Source organism: Amblyomma mixtum, chromosome 5 (genome assembly GCF_055824585.1).
Source record: "Amblyomma mixtum isolate Tamu chromosome 5, ASM5582458v1, whole genome shotgun sequence".
Classification (NCBI taxonomy): domain Eukaryota; kingdom Metazoa; phylum Arthropoda; class Arachnida; order Ixodida; family Ixodidae; genus Amblyomma; species Amblyomma mixtum.
Window position 1 is genome coordinate 99,437,805 of NC_143016.1, and position 21,310 is coordinate 99,459,114.

Genomic DNA, 21,310 nt, shown 5'->3' on the forward strand with positions numbered 1-21,310 from the left:
TCTCTCTCTTTCCCCAAGAAGCGTGGTCGCCGCGCGTCTCCATGCGGCGCTCTCTCTTCGCTGATCTCCAATGACCTTGACGGAGCACACGCCGGCGGTACAGGAGGAGAGGAGGAGTGGGAAAGCTCGCGCCGGTGGGGCGCAAAAACGGGGAACAACAAAAAAAAAAAAGGGCCCTGCGCCTGCTGACTGCGGAAATGTTCTCCGCTGAGGCGGCTGAGGACCGGACAGGAATGTCTTTGGGGAAAGCGCACCGTCCAGGGGCGCGGCGCGGCGCGGCGTTCGATATATCCAATGTCCGGCGAAAATGGAATTCGATATACAACGCAACTGTCCTATACTTTTACATAGTATTTTCAAGGGGGTAATCTGTGTGTTCGATATAGCCAATAATTCGAAATATGCGGGTTCGATATATCCGGGTTCGACTGTATAAACAGTCCTGCTCAGCACTGATACTGAGAATGGGTGGAGGGGTGTGGGTAGCAAAGTGAAAATTGACGCTGCGCAAATGCTGCCCCCTTCCAAGGGCCAAGGAAGCAGAGGTGCACATACTCGAGGCTCGTGATGCGCTTCACCCGGAAGTGCATGGCAGCAGCAGCAGCCTTGCGCTTGAGAGGTGGCTGTGGGTTGGTCACGACAGGCGGTGCCGGGGGCAGCTGCAGCTGGGCCTGGCAGCCTACGCTGGCCAGCGGTGGGGGCATGGTCTGGCAAGTGGCATCGGCCAGGACCCACGAGGCTCGGTGACAGCGCAGGGGGGCCCGCGTGCCAGTTGGGGCAGCACCCTGGGGGTGCAGCGACAGGCACGAAAGGGCCTGGGTGCACAGCTCCACCACCTGCATGGCACCACACAGAGAAATGTTACTGCAATTTTAGATGAAAAGCAGCGCAAACGAAGCACCGGACAAGCGCAACATCAAGACAGGACAGGCACTGGCTCTCAACTGATAATTGGAAAGAGCCCAAATATAACAGGCTAAAGCAAGGATGACAACAATAGGAAAAAAAAAAACTACAGTGCAAACTTTTCAATGCAAAGGCTATGACTCTCATCTGCTATCTAAAACAACAAGAACCCCAGGTGGTCAAAATATCCATAGCCCTTAACTATGGCATCCTTCATAGCCTGAGTTGCCTTGGGACGTTAAACCATCACAAAACATGAAAATATTTCTTTATCTGTCAAGGCGAGTGTGGGCTCGCTCACGCATTTAGTGCCGCTGACTATGATACTACACCCTTCCGTGATCTTCCCTTCATCCAAAATTACCTTAACTAACTCGCCTAAATGTCCCTTTCAGGGGTACCTTTGTATTGGCGTGCCCGCACATCACTACACTGCAGCCCGTTACATCCGGCACTACAGCATTAAAAGAGGCACTCAAACATCTCTTCATTCACTGCAAGAAACAGCGCAGAATTGGTGTGGTGCATCATAAGCAGCGTTCCCCAAGAATTTTTCCTGAGAGTGAAATAGGAGTAGAAAACATTGAGCTTTTGCCAATAAGCTAAGCTTGAATTCTTTTCTACCCTTTTCCCTCGGCACTGATCTCCAAGAGTGACACTGAACCTACCCAGGCTGTGTGCATTTCACATTCACCACAGCAACGCACCTGACCTATCTTGAGGCACCTGCCTGCACAAAAACCAGCTCTCCTGCATGTACAAAAGTATCTGCTGGCAATTTGCACATTCCGCTGCTTCCTTCCATTACTTTCAAATAAAACACAGGAGCCAGATGAAATAACAAATTATATGCACAACTGGCACTAGGCAGGGTTCAAGAAAATTGGCTTAAAAACCTATGATTAGTCAACAAAGTCACTCACACAAACTGCCCATTTCTTCAAATCGGGAGGCAATGAATGAGAAGTGCTACGGCTAATGCTACGCGCTCATTTGGGCATTCAGCATCAGAAGGAAGCAAAATTCAATGTCGCGCCTCACCTTCTGGTTGAAAACTTAGCAGAAAAACCACATGACCCCAAGGGGGAAACCCTAGAAGACCACTCAGACCTCAGCACACCTGGACAGAAATCTTGCTGGCCAGCTAGGAAAAGCGGCAGTTTTGGCTTGGTTTCGCTTATGAGGTTTGCTCAGGCTACGAGGGACACCGTAGTGGAAGGCTCCGGATAATGTCGACAACCTGGGGTTGTTTAACATGCACTGACATCGCACAGTAGACAGGCCTCCAGCATTTCGCCTCCACTGAAATGTGACTGCCGCGGCTGGGATCAAACACGCGTCTTTTGGGTCGGCAGCCGAACACCATAACCATCGAGCCAATGCAGCGGCGCAAAGTGGCAGCTTTGGTTACCACACCAGTACTCTCTACCCCGTGCAGTGTCCCAGCACAGCCACTGCCCCACAAGGAGAATTAGGACACAAGAGAGCCACAAAGAGGAATGCACCTCGCAACATGTGTCCCTGAGGCCCATGCTGAAGAGCCGTGCGCAGCAATGCAGAGGTGGTGGGCCACCACTGCTGGTCGCCAAGGAGAGAAGCAGGGCGTACAGGGTACGGCGGCAACGCGGGCTGCGGTATGGCTGAGGCAGGGGGGCCCCAGGCTGCTGGAGACGCAGCAGGAGTGTCACCACATTGCGCTGGACCTCCTGCAGCAGAAAAAAAAAAGTTCAAGGGGTGCTCACCTAATGCAGCCCGCATTTCAACGTCAGCTGCATATACAAGGGGCACATGGAAGAAAGAAAATGACAAAAGGTTGGTTGGTTTATGGGGTTTAACGTCCCAAAGCGACTGAGGCTATGAGAGACGCCGTAGTGAAGGGCTCCGGAAATTTCGACCACCTGGGGTTCTTTAACGTGCACTGACATCGCACAGTACACGGGCCTCTAGAATTTCTCCTCCAAAGAAATTCCAGCCGCCGCGGCCGGGATCGAACCCGCGTCTTTCGGGTCAGCAGCCGAGCACCATAGCCACTGAGCCACCGTGGCGGCCAAAATGACAAAAGAACGTGTTCTGCAGTTGAACTGATTAATGGGTGACATTCCCCTTCACCAGTCAAGGGGGAATGTCACGACTCGTGGCTTATACGACCTTGTCATGTGATGTCATTTCACACGACCGACAACCATAAGATCACAAGTGTCCCGGAACAGTGCTCTGGCTAAACAGCCGATGCTCTAGAAACAAAGGAAAACAAAACACAAAGGGAAAAGAGTGAAAAAGGAGACTACTAGCGTTTGTTTAAACAGCAAACCACTGCGGCTTCTCAAAGCTAGCAGGCTATTCCACTTAAAGCAAACTGATGCCCGGATAACCTCACTCTACCTCATACAACTTTCCATTCTTGAGTGGTTGCGCATCTTGGCATAACCGAGCTCGATCGAGAAGCCTAGCCATGACAGTGGCATCCTTCTTGTTCTGTTTTAGTGCGCTAGAACTTGGAGTGGCCATTCCCCGCATTTAGCCATTGTCTGTTTGTCTGGAGCCTGATTTGTGGCAGGCTGCCTACCGAGTTGTGGGAAAGCTGCCCACGTTTGTGCGTCTCTCTCTCTCTCTCACACACACAAGCACGAACGCATAGGCTGCCCACTTGCCACTGCAAACCATGTGGTGGCAGTTAAATTAATGATTGGTTGTGAGAGGTTGCTCGGGAAGAGCAACCTGGGTTTCACAAGCCCCACCGGTGGCAGCACTTGCCATCTCAGGGCAGTGTCCCATTGCCTAACCACTGCAACTTTGCCCCAGGAGTGGGATGAGGACTCCCAGGGATCTATGAATGTAAAGTAGGGAGTGACCAATTCTGCATATATGGGCATTAACCCATCAATATTATAGCAGTCCGAACAGCTTCGATCTGTGAACAATGGATCCGAACACTGGAACCAAAATGCCAGCGCATGTTTTTGGTAATTAATTTCGTAATTCGCATGTAATTCGTATTTGGCCTAACCGTGCAAATTAACAGGCATTTTTTAACATACCATTTTTTTTAGAGCACAGCCTCCTTTCTATGTTGTTTTTCATGCCACTGTACTTCTTTATACCCCCTATTCCAACTTTTCTTTTTTGATGACGAGTACCATTGTGTACAGCAGAGTAAACAATCTGCTAGTGTTTTTTTCCATCTCTCCCTTTCTCTTTTCACTTCCCTCTCTGGAGCAGGAAGGCACTGCGCCTCATATTTTGACAGCTACCAGTACGTCCTTTTCCCCTCCTTGTGCTTGTACTTATGTTCGTAAACACAAAAACATTCTGGAAGGAAACTTGTGGCTTTACGAGTGGACTAATCAAGAAGTAGGATCGAAGTACCTGTGGCTGTTAAAACCAGCTGCTGTGTTAGATGATATCAGGCTAGTACTACGCTACTACACACCATGAAGCATAACTAAAATACCGCTGTATTGCGGGAACTCGATCTCAACGCTCCGAGCATCCTTAAAACTTTGAATTATTATCCCGCGAAGCTGATTTCCCCATTAAATTGGATTAAACGCCAAGGCTCCCGCCTTTTTCCTTTAACTCACCGCGGAGAGTAGGAGCAGTCGACCAACATGGTTTCCATGTCGAAAAGCATGCGCGGAGTGCCTGTCAGCAAACTGCATGGCAGCTTGCCACTCTGCCGAGTGATGTGCCCGACCACAGTAGACATTCGGGTGCACCACTCTTCCGGCAGCAGACGAGAAGAAAACAGTCCATTGTGTTCCAAAAGAGTAATAAAAATTTCTTGGAGTGTCTTCACGGATTACAGTATTTTCACTGGCCATTCCAGAGTGATGAGGATGAGTCTTGCGAAAGCAAACAGTCTACATGTATTTCTATTTCCGTGCACTTAATTTACAGTTATGTTTTCTGTGACTGCAACTATATATTGCACAGAAATTTAAGAACAGAATAAAAGCGAGAATGAATTTTTCCACAAGCAAGGTCAAGGAAACGAACAGAGCTTTTAACAACACCAAAAATGATAACTAGTCAGTCACAGCACTCATATGCATGAAAACGCTGGCTTTACTACTGCGATGCTGTTTTGGTTGGGATGCTTCTTTGGTAAGCGGTGGCAAATGGCAGTGCTACTTCACAATTGCGGTGCTCACTGGAATGTGTCATGCAGTAAAGGTGCTGCATGCAAAGCATGTTAAGTTTAGTATTTACTCCATAATGATCGCACTTTTTTTAAAAAAAAATTGACGCAAATTTAGGGGTGCGATCATTACGCGGGGCAAATTTTTAACAAAAAATTTTGGAGCCCCGAAAACACAAACAAGTTGCAGGCCAGACTAGCCTTGTCACTCGGGTAACTCGGGCGCGCTACCCGCGCCGCCGCCAAACGTGGTTATCGCGAACCGAGCTCGGCGATCTCGGCTTACGTCGATAACCGATAAGTGCGAAGAGCGCCCGAGCTGGCCCGCTTCAAAGTATCTTTGCACTAAATCACGTTCCAAGAGCAACGCATCAAAATAGGCAGTGTGTATAGTGCTGCGCCACAGCGCTTTTATGCAGCCTTCGATCTCATCTGATGGCGCAGCAACAGCGTAACAGCAACATCCCGCGGCGCTCAAGTTACGCATTTTACCGCCGCTATCCCGAAAAATGTCCGGTCCCTGCCGCATCGTTAAAGTAGGCGACAAATTCGGAACGCTCGCAGCACCAGATTCCGCGAGCGCGGCGGACGACGGCGCTCTGCACTCCCTAGTCGTCGCTAGGCCTAACTTGTTTCGTATCGAAGCCACAGTGGACGGCGCTTTTGAACTGACCAGCGCTATAATGAATGTTCTACTTATGATGCTGCCTTACTGACAACCTAATTGCTTCGTATTAAAAGAAATATATACGATCGATTTCAGCGATGCCTTAGCAGCGGAGCTGGCGTGCAAGCAGATCGGGTCACTCGCGCTGCAACGGCGGCAGCTGCTACGCGGCTGCGAACGTAAAACAAGCTTGTATTGCAGTTATTACTCCTACCAGCAACTCTGTACAGGCCAGCGATCCTCAAGGCGGATTCATTTTTGACGTTCCCGTATCCCAGGGCTTATTATTTACGAGAACAATAAAGTTTAACCGGATCACCGCGTCACTTCGTTGCACCGCAACCCAGAACAGTGGCGAGCCTTGCGACAGCGGCGAATTCGAGATCACCGCAGATAAGTTTGGTATCCGCGATTAAGCATAACCGCATTTAGACTTCCGTGTGACTGCAGGTCCGCCAACAGGCGGCTGCCGCTGCAATGCTGACAGAGCAAGATGGTCACCTGCACGTGCCATCTGTTAGACAGATAGCAAGTACGATCATCGTCGGCTAGACTCCATTGACAAATTGCAGCGGCAAGTTTTGGGTGCGATCATTACGCGGGGAATAAAAAAAATCGAATTTTGCGAACAAAATTTGGGGGTGCGATCATTACGCGAGTAAATATGGTATTTGGTGTGCTGAAGACAGTCCTGTAGAAAGCATCAACATGGCTTGCACTGTCTAAAAGAAGCTGCAAAAACAACAATGACTGAGGAGAGAATGCAGAATGGTGAACCCAAGCAGACTAGACCTTCACACTGCAACTCTGGTTTGAGTTCTAAAATGCAAATACTTACCTATGATTTACCAAGTGTCGCTGTAGTGAATACACAAAATAACCTGTCAGGGCAGGTCACCACCCAATCGCCATTCAAAGTGCAACTGAAATTTCACCGAGACAGGCTCACTTACGAGATGTCAGCCAAATGGACTGTTTCAGAAGAAAAAAAGGTTACATCATTTGCTCTGCTTACACACTCAAATCTCAACCAAACCACCACTTTAGCAAAGCACGCAGCTGAAAGCTTGTAATCACATTGACAGTGCTACAGAAACACATGCAGGCCTCACCTGCACTGCCTCAGGCTTCATTGCAGCCCCATATGTGTAGACCAGGCTCTGCAATGCTGCAAAAGGGGATCAAAAAATACACAAATTGCTGAGCCCAAGCATCCTGCCTTCCATTCAAGGAAAGCATTACAAACCACTCTAAGCATACAGAGATTCACGCGCTCATGAGCGAATGCTAGCACGGCAGTGCAGAGCGAGTAGGCACAGCGGTAGCATAGAAGGAGGGCTTTATTAGCTGCACTGCCAGCATCACCGAACCATTCTGTATGCCAAGGATCAAGCTACCTACAGATCAGATCTAACCTGTACTACCTACAGTTTCTATGCAGTTATATCGCCATAGCAGTTACATCTCGGCCTCGTTGACTGCCGCAAGCTTGAGTACCACATATATATAGTACTACAGCGGTGCTCCAATTACACAGTCCCCTTTCAGGCAGTGCCACACATTTTTATAAGGAATTAGCGCAGCCCCTGCAAATCCTTCATATACATAATGCATTGAAAGCACATATACCTACAGATCATAGCACGAGAGTCTGACCACTACGAATGAACCGCCTGGAGGAATACCTGTTCCACACGAGCAAATTTAATGACTTTAAGTGCTTACTGCCTCACATTCAAATAGCATTCGCACAGTGCCACACACGAAAACTTAATCGTATTAGCCTTACTGCCATTTGCAACTACTTGTAATTATTAAGTTTACCACAACAAATTTGCCTCAGAAATGCGTACTCTCGGCCCCATTCCACATGCAGAAAAGCGTCAACAAAGGCCTTTGTTCAGTGCAGCCTAACGCTGTCAATGATGGTGAGATTCAACAGAGGGAGCTCCATCAGTTACCTTTCAAGGCATTTTCACACAGCTGAGCAGAGAACTCCAGGTTAAAGTTGTCGTCCACTTTATTTCTATCTTTATGAGGCGTTGAGCTGCCATGCCTAGAGGCCAGCTAAAATAGGAAAGAAAACATTCAACCAGAGGTCAATCTCATAGGCAGAGTCACTGCAAACTGCACAGGCCCAACATACACAAACCGGACATGACAATTCTAATTTTTGCACGAGCAGCAAATAATCCTACAATAAACATAACACACAAGAAGGATAATCATTACTGTAATTACTCACATAGCAAACCCACTCACATAATTCAACTTTTCAACTGCCCGTGTGCTTTTGTTGATTGACAGACCAACTCATAATATGAAATTAGGGTGCGGACATGACGAAAGCGTGACTGACTCAGATACAGTCTAACAGTATTGCTTGTAGGCGGAACATGGGGAGCGGCGGTTTTCGCGATTTTGAAACCCGGTTTTTCGCAGAAAATTTATTATTTTTTTAAGTTCAAGGATTTTTCGGGCTGTTCCATTATTTGAATCATTTTTCGGGTCCTGTCAAGTCCGAAAAATCAGTCAGAGACTGTATTTCCCAGTTCGTGTACCCAAAATCACCGGTAATAAAAAAAAGCCCATAGAGTTAAACTACCGTATTTACTCGCATAATAGGCGCACTTTTTTTCCAGAAAATCCGGCTCAAAGTTCGGGGTGCGCCTATTACGCGGGGTAAAATTTCCGGAAATTTTTCGACTCGCAAAATTGAACACACCGCGTAAACGCACTCGTGTACGGGCCGCACCCCGTTTTCGTGAAGAAAATGTTAAAAAAAACAAAAGATCCGTGAAGGGCCGCACCGATACTTTCCACGAAACACGCGGGAATAGCCTTCGGAATGCACGCGCCGAGGCCTCCGCGATCGGCTCTGGCTGCGCGCAACGGGCGCTTGGTTGCGGAGGCCACACACGCGCGCAGGAGCTTCCAGACGCCGCCCACGGAGGGCGCCCAAGGCCAAGCTCATCATCATCGTTTTCCTCCGCCGCGAGCTTTCGCTATCTATATCGCCATCAGCATCTCCAGCTCGTTTTTTTTTTGTTTTGTTGTTGCTTTCAAGTGCCCGGATTTGCGGTAGCGCGATAGTTATCGTGGTTTATGGCTTTGCCGCGGAGCGTTGATGTTTTAGCTCGACGGCCAAGCACCTTAACAGCTAGATGGCTAGGAGTTTGCTCTCGAACGCGGCAAGCGTGCGGCAGGTCGGAAAATACGACGTGGCCGAGAAGTGCGGCAGTTGCGACTGCGGCGTCCCTAAATTTTCGTACGCGACTCCAAGCGCCGAGGTTTTCGTGGGCCTAAGTCGGGAACGTTTCCGGCTGGAGATGAAGGTTTCCAAACAGACGTTTAAAGTGAGCATCCCTGAAAACTGTGTGCGGCTGTTCTACGCGATGTCGTTGTACGTGCTGTGGGTCCGCAGCAGCTGCGACGGCAGCAGCACTAGTAGGGACTAGTAGTCAGTTCAGCAAAAACTTTGTTAAAATAAAGATTGGGAAGCGGGGGGTGGTGAGACGTCGGCTTGCAATCGTGTAAATACAGTATTGATCACAGTGCCAAGTTCGGGGTGCGCCTATTATGCGCAGAAATAAAAAAATCTGATTTTTTGCGCCCTAACTAGGGGTGCGCCTATTATGCGAGTGCGCCTATTACGCGAGTAAATACGGTATGTCACATCTCTCGTCACAAAGTGATAAAAGCCGTGCGCTGGCGGCTCTGAGCATGAATTCCTGCAGCATTACAAATTTTTGCGGCAATATATATATTCAATGCCTTGCAGAAAGCATCAATGTATAAAAAGAGACCAATTTATACTGATACTCTGAAGTTAAAAAATTTCTGACAACAAACCGTCCATACAGATGGCCGTCTCGCTGCCTACCTGCATGGTGGTGGCCCCAATTGGCTCGATGTCACACAGCAGATGTGGCACCAGCTTCTCCACCAGTGAGCCGAGGCCCAGCCGAGAGCGGGCTGTCTGCAGCCACAGGGACAGTGCAGCATAGCAGGCCTGCCGCAACCGCCTGCAACACCGGACAGCAGCTGCTTTGTTACACACAGTATGTTGTGCCGTCATTTAAGACACCAATGTGAGCAAGCACACTAGTAGCAGTTAGAGAACTTAAAGACTGGTTTATGGTTTATCAGGGTTTAACGTCCCAAAGCAACTCCGCCTATAAGGGATGTTGTAGCGAAGGGCTCCATCAATTTCGACCACCTGGGGTTCTTTAGCGTGCACTGACATCACACAGTACACGGGCCTCTAGAATTCCGCCTCCATCGAAATTCGACCGCAGCTAGGATCGAAACCCGTATCTTCCGAGTCGGCAGCCGTAACCACTGAGCCACCGTGGCGGCTGAGCACTTAGAAGAAGTGTAAGCCTCAACATGCAGACAGTCTAAGGTAAGAGCACCAGATTACCTTTTAAAAAACACAGGAAAACCCATTTACTAAACCAAAGCTGCTTAGACCAGCAAAAATAATTACTACAGTAAAAGCTCATTAAGTTGACCCCCTGACCAACACTGCACAGCACATAGGCATTTCTGGGCAATAACCTCGTTGAAGCAAGACTGCTGCTCAGCAGCTACCAACCTGGTGTCATTGGACAAGTCCTGGGCAGTGTGAAGAACCGTTTCCTCGATCAGGCTCACGATGGTAGCTGCATGGGGCACCAGCAACTGCCTGCAGCTGTGAAAGGGAGGAGGGAATAAGACATCAATCGTCTCTGGACATCTTAACCCTTCCAGGCGCCATCTACCATTTCGACTCAAAACAAATATATACAGTGGAACCTCGATTATACGATGTTCAGGGGACCGCGCGAAACCGTCGTATAATCCGGGTGTCGTATAATCGAAAATCAAGCGTGATATTTTTTAACGTCTGAACTTCATCGTCATCTTTTTTTTTTTTTTTCGGAACACAAATGCAGCACATTTTGCCGGCAGAGGGCTAGTCTTCAACAATCAAGATAAAATGGCCGTTGAGGCTGCCGTGAGCAGCAGCGGCTCGCGCGGTTTTCTTGATAGGTGGAAAGATTAAGGCGCACCGGTTATCGACTGGCTAAAGTGTGCCTACCGTATTTACTCGATTCTAAGCACCCCCTTTTTTTCACGATCGCGATGCTTTAAGTGAGAGAGGGTGCTTAGATTCGAATAATCTAAACGGCCCGGCCCCCCCCCCCCCCCCCCCCTCTTTTCGCGGCGAAATCTCGATGAAACAGGCGCGAGAAAAAACATTTTATTTAGGAAACATTCAAAAGAAAAATAGCTGCAGACAGTTCTGTGCCGCCATCTGTCTTGTCTTGTAGTGCGCAACAACACAAAAAGCGCCGTGGACGCGCTATCCTCGCTTCGGAGCGCGGCCTCGCCCGCTTATCTGTTTTTTCAGCAGCGTCTTATCTTTTCTCTTTATCTTTCCTCTTATCTTTTAACTCTCCTCTATCTGCACTTGGCAGTGGTGGTGGTTTGGCTCGAGCCAGTAGGCAGGCCTGTGCAATTTACTTTTCATCCTTCTCTCAGTCACAACAACAACAACGCGCAGGCCGCGCTTCCTCGGGACTCCGACTGCACAGGCTCAACGAAAAAGAGAGCAAGTGCACTTGGCGGCCTCAGCAACGCTCTCTTCCGCGCAAAAAAGGGGGTGCTTAGATTCGCAAGCATTCGCAAGCAAAGTTTTTTTTTCAGAAATTTTTTTCCGAAAATAGGGGGGGTGCTTAGATTCGGGGGATGCTTAGAATCGCGAAAATACGGTACATCCCGGCCTGCGTTTGCTGACGACCTTTTTTGACAGACGGTACGAGCCAGACGTCGTACGAAGCGGGGTCCTTCTAAAATTTGCGTCGTAAAACCGAGGTTTTTAATGCAATGTCTCTATGGGGATTTTGCCGGGACCGCACAAATTCGTCGTAAAATGCGGGTCGTCGCATGACCGGGGGACGTATAATCGAGGTTCCACTGTATTTTGGCCTAAACAGCATACCTAGGCCTAAAGAAAGCCAGTTTGTAAGTTTTCCAACGAAAAACACCAATGGCTAACTTTTTACACACAGAAACAAAATTTCATGCAAACGCTAAAATAGCTGGAAACTGTAAAGTTAAAACAATAGGATTTATCAAATCAACACCCTAGGGAATGTGCAATCATTTAGCATTTCGAAGACATAATGTTGCAAGAAATCCAGAAAAAAAAAACAGCACTGGTACTGGTGGCAAAATAACAAGATTATGGTTTAAGACATTCCATCAAGCTCACTGTCTTGTGAAATATTTTGTCGTGTGTTTGCTATTTGGCATAAAAAAACATCTCATCTGCACATGAAGGATGCTAAATTCATCTGAAACGAAGAAATTAGTGTTAGTTACAGCAACAGTTGTGTACCAAGCACCTTAAAATTTAATCAAATTCTGCAGGTACACTAATAAGATAGACATGTTGCACAGCATGAACCACGTGCCCACACCGCACTACAGTCGCTGACCGATTTTTCGGACTCGGCGGGACCCGAAAAATGGTCCGAATAATCGAACAGTCCGAAAAATCCAAGAACTTAAAAAAAAAACTAACTTTTCAGCGAAAAACCGGCTTTCAAAATCGCGAAAATCACCGCTCCCCATGTTCCGCCTACAAGCGATAATATTAGACTATATCTGAGTCATAACCGTGCTTTCTTCATGTCCGCAGCCTGTCTCACGATACCAGATAGTGGGGCGCAAATTTCCGGAGCCCTTCACTACCACTACGGCGTCCCTCATAGCCTGAGTTGCTTTGAGACGTTAAACCCCAATAAACCAAAACCAAGATAGTGCGGCGCAAAGGACGCGCGATCGCATTGATAACGATACAGCTGCAGCGTCCGCCGCGGCTTGGATGACGCACCCCGCAGTGCGTGAACTTAAAAAAAAAAAAAACTTTTTTGCGTAAAACCGGCTTTCAAAATCGCGAAAATCGCCGCTTCCCGTGTTCCGCCTACAAGCGATAATGTATTACACTTTACGTATCTGAGTCATAGCCGTGCTTTCTTCATGCCCGCATCCTATCGCATCATGATACCAGATAGTGCGACGCGGCCGCGGTCATGCCGCGAATGAATGCACTCGCTGCGCGAAGCAAGAACAGTCGGTTTGCATGGGGCAATAACGTTCGCGAAGACCGCGAGGTAACCCATGGGTAACCCGCGGGAAGACGCGAGCGCCTCCGACTGCAGTCCCACCCTCGCCTCCATCTACCGCGTTTGCTGTCCCGCTGTACCGTTTTCAATGCAATCGCGCGCCCTTTGTAGGCCATCTCGATGGCAATGGAGAGCATCTCATATCTCGACGATAGAGAACAAATAGCCAAACCTATCCAAGCCAGTCCGACTGCGCCCGCCGAGCCGATTCCGTTTAAATCCAAGATGGCGCCTTTCGCGGTGGCGGCGAACGGTTTGGTAGTGACAGCGATGCCCGCTCGCGTCTACATTAGGCCGAAATAAATTTTCGGTTGAAAAACGATCACTGCAATATTGTTGGCGTCTATTTTAGTCCGAAAATTCGAACATTTAGACTCCGCAAAGTCCGAAATATCGGTCGTGAAAATGTACACGTTCCTATGAGGTGCGCGACGGTTCCTCAGCGAAGTCCGAAATATCGCGCTAGTCCGAATTATTGGAGTCCGAAATATCGGTCGGCTACTGTAATCACTCTAGGGCAATAAATTGACACAGTAGCTGCAAAGTTGCACATGTGAATGGTAAAAGTGATAATGCTTATGGAATATTGAAACTTGCTATGTGATGCTAGTATTAGGCAGCCTAATGCTCTGCATTTAAGTGCCAGAAAGTGCTCGAGGGAAGTAAGCCACAGGCACTGTTAGAAATGACCAAGAAACAACAACAAAAAAACCCAGCAGTTAAAAGACAACGAAACAGGTTTTAGAATTTATTGCACTTAAATGCACCGAATGCGTGAAACCTGCAAAGAAAAGCTTGTGATGTGTTTTTGCACTACCATTTGAAAAGGTGATTCAATCTCCAATAACAGTCAAGCTAGAATTCACGCTTCTCTGCAATGCACAGTGCTGGATAGGGAGCCACGTGATGAAATCATCTACGGTGGCAATACATTTCCAACGCAGAAATGAGTGGACGAAAGGAAAAGAAAAAAGAAAACGCCATCAAAGGAAAAGCCAGTAGAGCGTTGCATGATCAGTGAACACGAGTTGTTGAGTTCAAATAAGTCAGTTATCTTTACTGCTGTAGCTTGGATTTGGCCACTGCACCAAGAACACTAGTGTCAGGCTACACTCGGGACGCAACTGACGCTGCACTAGCACAAAACTTTTGCAAACTAGCGCAGAAATTGCAGCCAAATCGAGAAGACCTCAACAGCAGGCTCACCTGCGCACCAACTGGCAAAGGAGCTGCATGGCTTCATGCTGAATAGATGGCAAGATGGCTGCAACGAGGTTGGCCTGCGCTGTGGCCCCAGTGCTCTGTGAATGAGAAAAAGTCAAATGCAACGCGGCTACTCTCAATTTCACCTCAACAAGGTATATTTGTTGGCGAAAGTCCTCAGAAACAACACAAGCAGCTAGCATGGGTGCATGCCATTAAGGTGCCCCCAAAATGTACCTTTCCCGCACAAATATGATGAAACAAGATCCCCCTCGTTTGTAGTCAGTCAAAATAGCTACAGTAGAATCTTGATGATACGATCCTGGTTGACACGAATTTTGGGATGATAAGAATTCATAAAATGCCCTAGCCAGAGTGCATTGTGGGCAATGGGCAGAAATTCGGATGTTACAAACAATCCCCCGCCCCACTGTGGATGATATGAGTGCATGAGCTGAGACTTCAACCCCAAGCACAAAGTACTTGTGGGCTGTACATCACCAGTCGCGTGGCTGGCACCATGAGTTGTTAGTGGCGGTTTGCGACCCGTTCATAGTCAACGCCGCGATCGCCAGCCACGCGGTGCGCATAACACGCAGAAAGTGGTGGCATGCGACCAGCACAGCGCCGACATTGCAAGTCAGCAATGGCGCATAGCCATAAGTAAATCCCATCAGACAAAAACAGATTTGCGTAAGTTCTGCATATGAACTTTGTTCATTCTGGATTATACGAATATTTTTCATGACCCCGTGAGATTGTCATCATCGAGATTCTACTGCATTATGCAAAAGCGCCATGAATGTATGAATGGATGCATGAATATGATTGGTTTGGTTTATGGAGGTTTAATGTCTCAAAGCGACTATATTAAGGACGCCATAATGAAGGGCTCCGGAAATTTCGACCGCCTGGTGTTCTTTAACGTGCATTGACATTGCAAAGTACACAGGCCTTTAGGATTTCACCTTCATCGAAACTTGACCGCAGCAGCCAGGACCAAACCTGCGTCTTTCGGGTCAGCAGCCAATCGCCATAACCGATGAGCCACCGTGGCAGCTGATGCATTAATATAAATATCCCCTCAGAAATGAGGTGGCAGCAGATGTCTGTTAGGTTTTATGGTTTGGTTTTATGAGGTTTAACGTCCCAAAGTGACTAAGGCTATGAGAGACGCCGTAGTGGAGGGTTCCGGAAATTTCGACCACCTGGGGTTCTTTAACGTGCACTGTCATCAAGTTGAACTCTTCAATGAGCCCCTAAAGAAGTTTCAGTCAGGTCAGGTCATGATGATTTAGGCACAGTGGCCACTAGCAGTCAAATATTTTCTCACAAAAATTACTCCACACGGGACTCTGTCAAAAGCAGCTACATGCCCTTAAAAGTTCCTCTTCTTTCATGTCATGTGTGGCTTCCCTCCTCAACCCCTCAAACCTGGCAGTTGAGCCAGTGTTTTCTGTTGAGAGGACTTTGCACCATCCACTGATACGAGCATTATCACCATCAGATCAAGTAAGGGTGAGCTCCGATCTAGACAATCAGCTGAGCTGCTCCTGCTAATAATCATTGTGTCCATGCTCACTGAGCAAAGACCTGCCTAATTATGGCGAGACCACACTTCGTACTTCACTGTGAACCCAGAAAGTGATGAGCAGTGGTATTAACACAGAAATCGGTTTATCAGCCATGCATTGGTGCAATAGTGGCAGCTTGCTGCAATTAAAACCTCAGAAGCGACAAAGTTGTAGATCACCTGGCTGAGTAAGTGCGTGGGCCTCGAGGCTCACAAAAGAGCATGAGTGGCTGGTCATAGGCCAGAAAACTCTCCATCATATGATCCTGCTTCAACTAAACATCACACTGACTTGGCCTTGTTAAGGCCAAACTTGCAACGTGAACCTTGATTAATCACCAGCATTTAACCACTGCTTTCCACCATCACCGACACGCATCACATTACAATGAGGCAAAGCGCTGGAAACAGGACTAGAAGATCACAGGGGTCAAAGTAGAGAAAGTAAGTGAAGGGTGCACTAAAAACCAACACTGACAATGTGTGCTGCCAGAACGGCCTTTACAGCCAGAAGGCAAATGCATGGCTGGATACCCGAGTAGATGCTTGCATGCTCCGTGTGGTAAAGATCTGTAAGCTTAAAGCCCGAGTCACACTGCGGAAACACAACAACGACATGAACCAAACATGTTCGCAAGCGAGCCGTCAACAAGTCGCCCAATCAACTTGTCCCACAACTTCTTGTCACACTGCACGAACGGCAGGGAAACGAGACAGGTTGCTGGGGTGTTCCCTCGGTGTGACAGCTTCCGGGAACCGGAACAACGAACAAACAGCGTTCGTGGACACGGTTGGCACTGTTCGCCGGCCGGGCGAATTTCCTGGCGACACCGCACGAACAAACCAAGCACTTTGCGGTGATTCACCGCTTTTGTGCCTTTCGTGCTTGGAAACTTCGTTTGCAAAGTGAAAAAAAGAGCGCTTCCTTTCGTGGTAATGCTGTCTGCTGCGGTACGGCGTCTTGCAGGCGGGTGCATACAGACGGGAAGGCTGCCCTGGGCACCGTCGGCTGGCAGGTGCGGCCGCCGTGGAGAAGCACGTTCGATCCCCGTCGCATTCTTGTGAGCAAGCGTACACTTCTGACGAACGCGGTTCTGTAGGGAGCCAAAAGGAATGTCCTGTTCCAGGGACTGCCTCGGCTGCGAGTTCCAGAAGTTTCTTGACGGGTTTGTGCGCGAGAACCACCCGAGCAGGAGCCGGCATACGAGCGTGCCAGTTGCTCGCGTGAACATGCTGCCGTCGTACTCGTGCCGCCAGGAAAGTGACCTGATCGCGATGATTGAAGAGAGGCGTTTTCCATGGGATATAACAGACCCAAAATATCAACGGTGTGATCTGAAGGAATCTGTGTTTCAAGAGATCGCTAGTTGGGTCTGTATTTCACAGGTGAGCGTGAGTTACCAGTTACCTGTCCTGCTATTTTTGACCTTGAGATGAAGAAGAAAGCAGTGCTGCATTTTTTTCTTTGAGATAGCAATCAGAATAACTTTACTGGGTTCCCATTTGATTGCAAGAATGATGCGTACAATTATATCTTTTTTTTAGTACTCTCAGAGCGTGGAACAAACTCGATGAATCTGCCGAGATTGTGGCGTGATTTGTAGTGACCGGCCGGGTTGATAATGCATTGTGGAACAGCAGCGCAAGACACAAAATGTGCAGAAGTAGACACAGGGCACAGAAAGTAGACGCATGTAGTCCGTGTTTAATTCTTTCGCACGAAGTTTTCGAAAACGCCTTTCTCAGGCGCCCTTCTCAGCCAGTCGATCATCCAGCGCGGTTTCTCTGCGGTGGCGGCTGGTCGTCCGAGTCAGAATCGAGCAAGGCTGCGCCTCAGCCGCCGCGCACGATCATAGTTCGTCCGATATTCTGCAAAACCGCCAGTAGCTACGACAGCGCAAGGTGTCTCCAGTTTCCGCGGTTGTGCACACGCACGGAGGAGAGCGCGCGAGCAAAGGCAGAGAAGCGCCGAGGAACGCGATTGATGTGGTTTTTCCGGTGTGACAGAGAGTTTGTGAACAAGCGGCGCACATGTGGCCAACACAGGCTGGCGGGAGACAGCGACATGTTTACCCTCTGTTCGTGTTGACGCGGTGTGACAGGATCGCCAACCCGACGAAAACACTGTTTTGTCGGACGGGTTGGCGGACTGTTTCCGCAGTGTGACTCGGCCATAACTGTCCCCACAACAGTCTTAAGGGGGGACACCCCTCTTAGAACTATTTTCTCTATTTATGGACAGATTTGCACCAAATTTTCTCTGTTTGTACATTTTCATGTGCTGATTCTAAAACTGCAAACGGTTTGGGCCTGCAGCAGTAAGTTTTATATTTATCATGGAAACTATGTCGTTTGTTTGGAGGAAACTTGGTTAATTAACATAAGACTGTGTGAAGAACATTACTATTTATAAATGATCTAGAGTCACCAAGGAGTGCAATAAGGCATAAAAGAGCGTTCTAGGACGACTTGGACAAAAGTTACAGCCAGTCAAACATGACAGAGAAAAAGCTCATTTTGATGACTTAGACAAAAGATTTATTTTCAGAATTTTCCCAAGGAAGCAGTGGTTTAAACTTAGCCCTATTGCACAACCTGTGCATTTATCTTTCTAGCACAAAAAGAACTATACTAATAGCTGATATAGAACTGGAGATATCGCTCCTCCAAAATTCTGAATGTGCCAAAATTACAGTTTTGAGAAATCGGAGAAAAACGTTTTTGGCATATTTTTGTGGCACCAAGGGTAACTAGAAATCACTGAAGTGAGTTCTGGCTCGTTTCTGATGTGGGAGAACCATTTCCCGTTGACGTAATTGCGCTTGCAACAAGGAAATTGCCGGCGAACAGATGGCATAGTCTGGAGGCTGGAACCCGAGATAAGTGCCTTTGCACTGCGACTTCCCCCAAGTTGCGGCGCGCGATTCTACCGGCGCTGTGATCGCAGTCAGCCACTAACGAACGATACGTGCTCTTTGCTCATCTTGCCCCTAAAAACATTGAGAAGCAAGTTTATTTCGTCAAGGTTTCCGATTCCGCGCTTTGCGGACACCGTTTCGCGGCCGCCGCTGGCGCCGCGCCACCAGCTTTACCGGAGAGCTCGATCTGTCGCGCCGTTGCTGGCTGTCAACGGAAGCTGCATGGGAAGCTGCTTCGGTATCGCTTCTTCATCTGCATAGTCACGATTACGCTGTCTGTACGCGGCAGGAATCGCCCTGATCACTCCTCGCCGCCGCTCTAAGCACCGCCGCCGATGGCGTTATCAGGTCATCGCGAAGCGTCGGCGCTCTATCGCTGATTGTTAGATAAGGGGATGCGCCGATGCAGCGCACCGAACGCGCTTCGGATCTCTGCCTTTCGCTCCCTCGGGATGCGTTTTCAATCCTCGCTGTCACGCTAAGCACCGCCGGTTACGACGTTGTTGCGCCGCGCCGTCGCGGAGCATCGTCGCTGAATGTAGACACCAGGATGCAACGATACAGCTTTCCCAGCGCGCTTCGGATCTCTACCTTTCGTTCCCTTTTAGTGTTCTTAGCCTAAGGTTTGCGTAAATTGAAATATTTCGCACTTAGCGCCCGACGAACCTCACTTCGCCGTAACAGTGGGACTGCCCAACCCACTCAAAATGGCGCCAGGCTGCAAGCCGTCGACGCCGTCAACCAACCAAAAGTTGCCATTTTTGTCACGTGATCTCGAGAACCAATAGCAGAGCGCGCTTTGCCCAAGTTTGTTTGTTTGTTTACTGCTTCCAGGGCTTGCTCATGGTTGCCAAACGGAATATGGGAATAGCCTGAATCGAGACCTTTCAAAGGAAACCAAAATGGCGCCGGCGGAGCGCGTATTTCTCGAACGGCAGGCAGTCAAAGTTTGGTGCGATTAGACCTCAATTTAAAGGGCCGCGCACGCTGTTTCACGTCTTTGGAATGCTATAACGCGTAAATTAGGCGGTATTTTTCAACGAAAATTCGTGGATAGCTGCGCAGTGACATCAGGATCGCGAAAATGGAAAGGTCGAAAATAAGATTTTTTGACCAATTTTCGGCCACAAAGAGCCGTGTCCCCCCTTAAGAAGCAAGAATCAGTTTCAACCCGTAAAACTGACTTGCTTGCTCCCTAGGTGCATAGATGGGTAGCATGGCAAGCATGTATTCACTCCTTTGCTCTGTGAATTCTGGCTAGCAAGCAGAGTGCACAGAACCACAAGCAGCACTGACCTTGACTGACAGGTGGGCACCGAGAACCCTCTGTACCAGATCGAGCACATCTTCAACTGGCACTGCCACTGGTAGGTGCACATTGGATCTGATGGAGAACATGAGGAACACAGGGTATTGTTCACAAACCTTTAACCTACAGTCAAACCAGGTTACATTAAATCAAATGAATAAAGTCACCACCTTGTACTGTCGTCCACAGACCTGTCTAGAGCGCTCGAACCCCATGCCATCTGCACTCCACAGTGCGCAGAGCGATGTCTAGCGGCAGCACCTGGTTCGAGACAGCGCACGTCTGATGCTCAGACGATATTCAAAGACGCGCTATCTCGAATCAGCCGCTGCCGCTAGACGTTGCTCTGCGCGCTGCGGATCACAGATGGCACCGAGTTCGAGCGCTATAGACAGGTCTGTGGATGACTGTACTAGCATGCAGCAAAGTAATGAACTCACTGGCATAATGAACCCACCCCTCCCCCCTATTGTTGTTGAGAACTTTTTTTTTAAGCATTTGCTTTCCCTAGCCTGTTCCTCAGTTTCCTGCCATCCACAGAGTGGACCTTGGCAGTGCGCCAAGATGCTGCCCGCCTATAACATCACAGTGTATTTATCCTTTGAAGAGAGCTCCTGCAGGTGTGGCGCGCTCGGTGAACTTGGCACAGCATCAAGACGCTGTGCGCTCTTGACAGAAGCGTCAGCCACGGTGGTTTGCTTGGCGCGCTGCTGCCAGTTGCACCACCGTATGCTTAGAAAGTCTACCAGAACCAGAAAATCTACGAAGAGGAGCGTAGCAGTTCAAACCAGAATGCTATAAAACATCCTCTACATTGAAATGCTAAGGAGACCCCAAGAGATTTGGCGAGCTCAAAATCGGGAGCAAAAAAGCCTAACCCCTTTCACACCACAGCTAACGCTTAAACATTTGCATTACAAAGCCGTAATCATCCAGCGAATATTATTAACTTCTCGTAAAATAACATGCACCCGATCTTCAGGGCTGCACTGTTCAGCATGTTTGCTTTATTTTTGCAGCGATTGGCCAGCACCGTCGACTATCATGAAATCGTCGGATCACGCCGTGGTACAGCAACACCTTTTTGAAGTGAAGATGCTAAACACCAGCAACACGAATCAGCACCTTCCCCGTTTCTATAAGGTGCTGCACGAAAACGGCTGAGAGCGTGCTTGTGTTGACAGCGGGTGGGTAGACGCATTAAAGAAGTTTGGCAAAACATTTCTTTTTCCCCGTATTACAAACCCTCCTCCAAATTAATGTCAACTTTTCCGGAAGAAAAGTAGGTTCATTATTGTGGGTTTTTTGCGCAAAAGACACGACACAAAGGAACGAGGTAGACAGGACAAGCGCTTACTAACAACTCGATACCACTTGCCTGTGGTAAGCAGTACATTGGCCAAACTGGCAGGTGCCTTAAT

The 21,310-nt window shown here is 48.5% G+C and overlaps 1 protein-coding gene across 1 annotated transcript in view; it reads right to left on the minus strand.

Annotated features, from left to right (window-relative positions):
- The window catches only part of LOC149343176 (proline-, glutamic acid- and leucine-rich protein 1-like), a 41,349-nt gene that overhangs the window by 6,390 nt on the left and 13,649 nt on the right, over positions 1-21,310 (minus strand). Inside the window, exons 9-16 of the mRNA XM_089545708.1 lie at positions 19,877-19,964; positions 14,093-14,187; positions 10,309-10,404; positions 9,595-9,736; positions 7,673-7,778; positions 6,824-6,879; positions 2,412-2,612; positions 556-836 (exon numbers count right to left, since the gene is read on the minus strand). Of these exons, the coding sequence (XP_089401834.1) occupies positions 556-836; positions 2,412-2,612; positions 6,824-6,879; positions 7,673-7,778; positions 9,595-9,736; positions 10,309-10,404; positions 14,093-14,187; positions 19,877-19,964 (1,065 nt within the window). The remainder of the gene's footprint in view (positions 1-555; positions 837-2,411; positions 2,613-6,823; positions 6,880-7,672; positions 7,779-9,594; positions 9,737-10,308; positions 10,405-14,092; positions 14,188-19,876; positions 19,965-21,310) is intronic.